This window comes from Eufriesea mexicana, unplaced genomic scaffold, assembly GCF_001483705.2.
Source record: "Eufriesea mexicana isolate 0111107269 unplaced genomic scaffold, ASM148370v2 scaffold6711, whole genome shotgun sequence".
Taxonomy (NCBI): domain Eukaryota; kingdom Metazoa; phylum Arthropoda; class Insecta; order Hymenoptera; family Apidae; genus Eufriesea; species Eufriesea mexicana.
In genome coordinates, this window is record NW_016914563.1 from 19,223 (window position 1) to 21,683 (window position 2,461).

Here is a 2,461-nt window from a genome sequence, read left to right on the forward strand (position 1 = left end):
ATCTCATCTATTGAACCAATAGTTCACCCCAACCATCACCCGATCTAATCTTCAGTAAAGACTCGCAAATGCTCCATAGACAGACAGACAATTGACTCGCATCCTTCTGAACCTTTACCTCCATCAAAAGACTCGTATCTTATATACCATTCTCTATATTCACTCTGAAGACAGAAGGCCCGAATCGAGGAGACAACGGTTTATTCCTTTACGACCAGCGTCCCATAATTCGCACGCACCCGAACCTCCTGAAACATCTGTTACGCGGTGCATATGGAATATACCGATGGATGCCGCTGATTGGAAAATTAACATTTCTCAAAATAACCAATCAGCGTGGGTCAACTTCGGGATTTCAGATAGTCAAAATCGGGACTTGGTACAGTTAGAATCGCGACTCCGAGAAAAAGAATTGAGACTTCGACGAATCAGCACGGAATAGACTGGCATTCGAGCTAGCGTACAAAATTATCAGCGCTAGACCGTAAACCGTTTAGAGCACGCCACGCGTTAATAAGAAGAAAATAACTTCTACTCGCGATGCGTGGTAACATTTTTAGTCCTTCGAGCCGGATCCCAGTGATCTACGTACTTCATCGAGTCAATGAGTGCACATCTGAGCTGCCTTCGCCATTTACGAAGCCACAACGCCCGGACATCCCTTGTTCTGACAAGCATCACTCCAGACAATCTCGTCACAAAGATAAGCTCGTTAACTTTTCCGCCAATTCTTTCCCCCTCAATCCACACATTCCCCGGACATGACAACTAATCAATCCGTAAGCCAAGTGGCCTTGCTCAATTTCTTACGACGCCAATGTGACGACAGCTCTCGATAAATAAGGAAAGGCAGACTCCAAACTCCAATATGAATCAGCAGATGACTACTGTTCCAAATTCCAAGACGCAACCCTGTGACGACAGCTAATACGAATCACCACCCGATAACCAAATCTCCAATCTCCACGATACAACCCCTTCCAAACCACTATATATATATATATTCAAAAACCTAAATAAAGTCAGTTCTTCTCAAATTCTAAATAAGTGTCACTTCTCTTGCGGTATACCTACTCTACGGATAGTATTTTGTATAGAGGCATAGTAATTCTTATTTTTCGCCGTTGCAAACTAGTCCCGTGACACCAACGTGGCTACATAGTCGGTCGGGTTTCGGGGATGAACAAATTCCTTGATAACTATGAAGTGTCGAGGATGAACAATGTCCACCTCGTCAAAAGTTATCTTCAGGAGTTGACAGACACGTGGACACGATTTGACGCTATTCAATAACATCGAAGGACTCGACAAATCCGAAGGAGCGTACGAAGATGAGTTGCGAAACAATTATCACGCGGCGGTAGCAAGAGCAAACAACCTTATTGAAAATATCCCATCTGACGAACCCCGTACCGCGCTCGTCACCCACGTCCACCGTGTCGGCACCAATGGCCATCAAACTGCCAAATATGCGCCTGCGCACATTCGACGGCACGATCGAGAAATGGTCATCGTTCTTTGACCTTTTCTCTTCGATGATCGACCGAAACAGCGATCTAACGCCGGTACAAAAGCTACAATATCTGCGAACGACACTATCCGGGAAATCGGCAGCCTGCATTCAATCGCTGACCACTACCGATACGAATTACACTGAAGTGATTGCGATACTAAAAGGAAAGTTTGATTGTAAGCGCCGAATCATTCTGGGGCATTGCGACGCGTTACAACGAATACCGAACGTCATAAAAGATTGCTCGAAAGCATTAGGGCATCTGGTCGATACGTTTAACCAGTGCATACGAACACTTAAGAATTTGGGTGAAAACGTCGTGGCATGGAATAGTCTGTTATAGCGATCATTCTTTCAAAGGTAAGCGCAGAAACTACGTGGCAGTGGGAGCATACCTTAAAGAACAAGAAGACGATGCCACTTTACACGGAACTCCTCGAGTTCCTCGAAAAACGAGCAAGTTGTGCTCCAACCTCGTCATGCTCATCATTGGAGAAATTGAGAAAAACGGGACGCGAACCAGGGCAAGGGCGCGCGTTCGTGACCACGAAAATGCCATAATGTCCTGTACGCAAGGACTGTCACTACACCCAAAATTGTCATATATTTCGAGCGCAACCAAGGCACGAACGCATCAGGATAGTGCGACGAGCGAACCTATGCACGAATTGTCTCCGAAGAGAACACACTTCACCCACATGCCGAGCTGGTTGCGTTGGATATGGCAAAAAATAAACCACATCTCCTGCACCAGACTCTGGATTGCACAGACAGGACCATGATACACCGTTAGAAGCACGACCAGAATCAACGGAACAAGGGTCGATAACTAATTGACGATTACGGAAGCCGGCAGAGATAGAACATAACCGAACGTTTATTGTCGACACCGCCAGTCACGAGCTTCTAGTTACCGCGCAAGTCGATGCGATCGACAAAAACAAGGAG

General features: G+C 45.9%; 1 protein-coding gene across 1 annotated transcript; it reads left to right on the forward strand.

Moving 5' to 3' along the window:
* Positions 1–761: 761 nt before the first annotated feature.
* Positions 762–2,248, forward strand: LOC108552423 (uncharacterized). Its single transcript, XM_017906955.1, has 3 exons — positions 762–779; positions 1,874–1,969; positions 2,090–2,248. The coding sequence occupies exons 1-3, from the start codon at positions 762–764 to the stop codon at positions 2,246–2,248; spliced, it is 273 nt and encodes a 90-aa protein (XP_017762444.1).
* The last annotated feature ends 213 nt before the right edge of the window (positions 2,249–2,461 follow it).

What these genes read in the sequence shown, in the direction of transcription:
- LOC108552423 (XM_017906955.1), top strand. An exon ending in TCGAGTTCCTCGAAAAACGA is followed by an intron (nt 1,970 to 2,089) that starts GCAAGTTGTGCT and finishes CCTGTACGCAAG; the next exon opens with GACTGTCACTACACCCAAAA.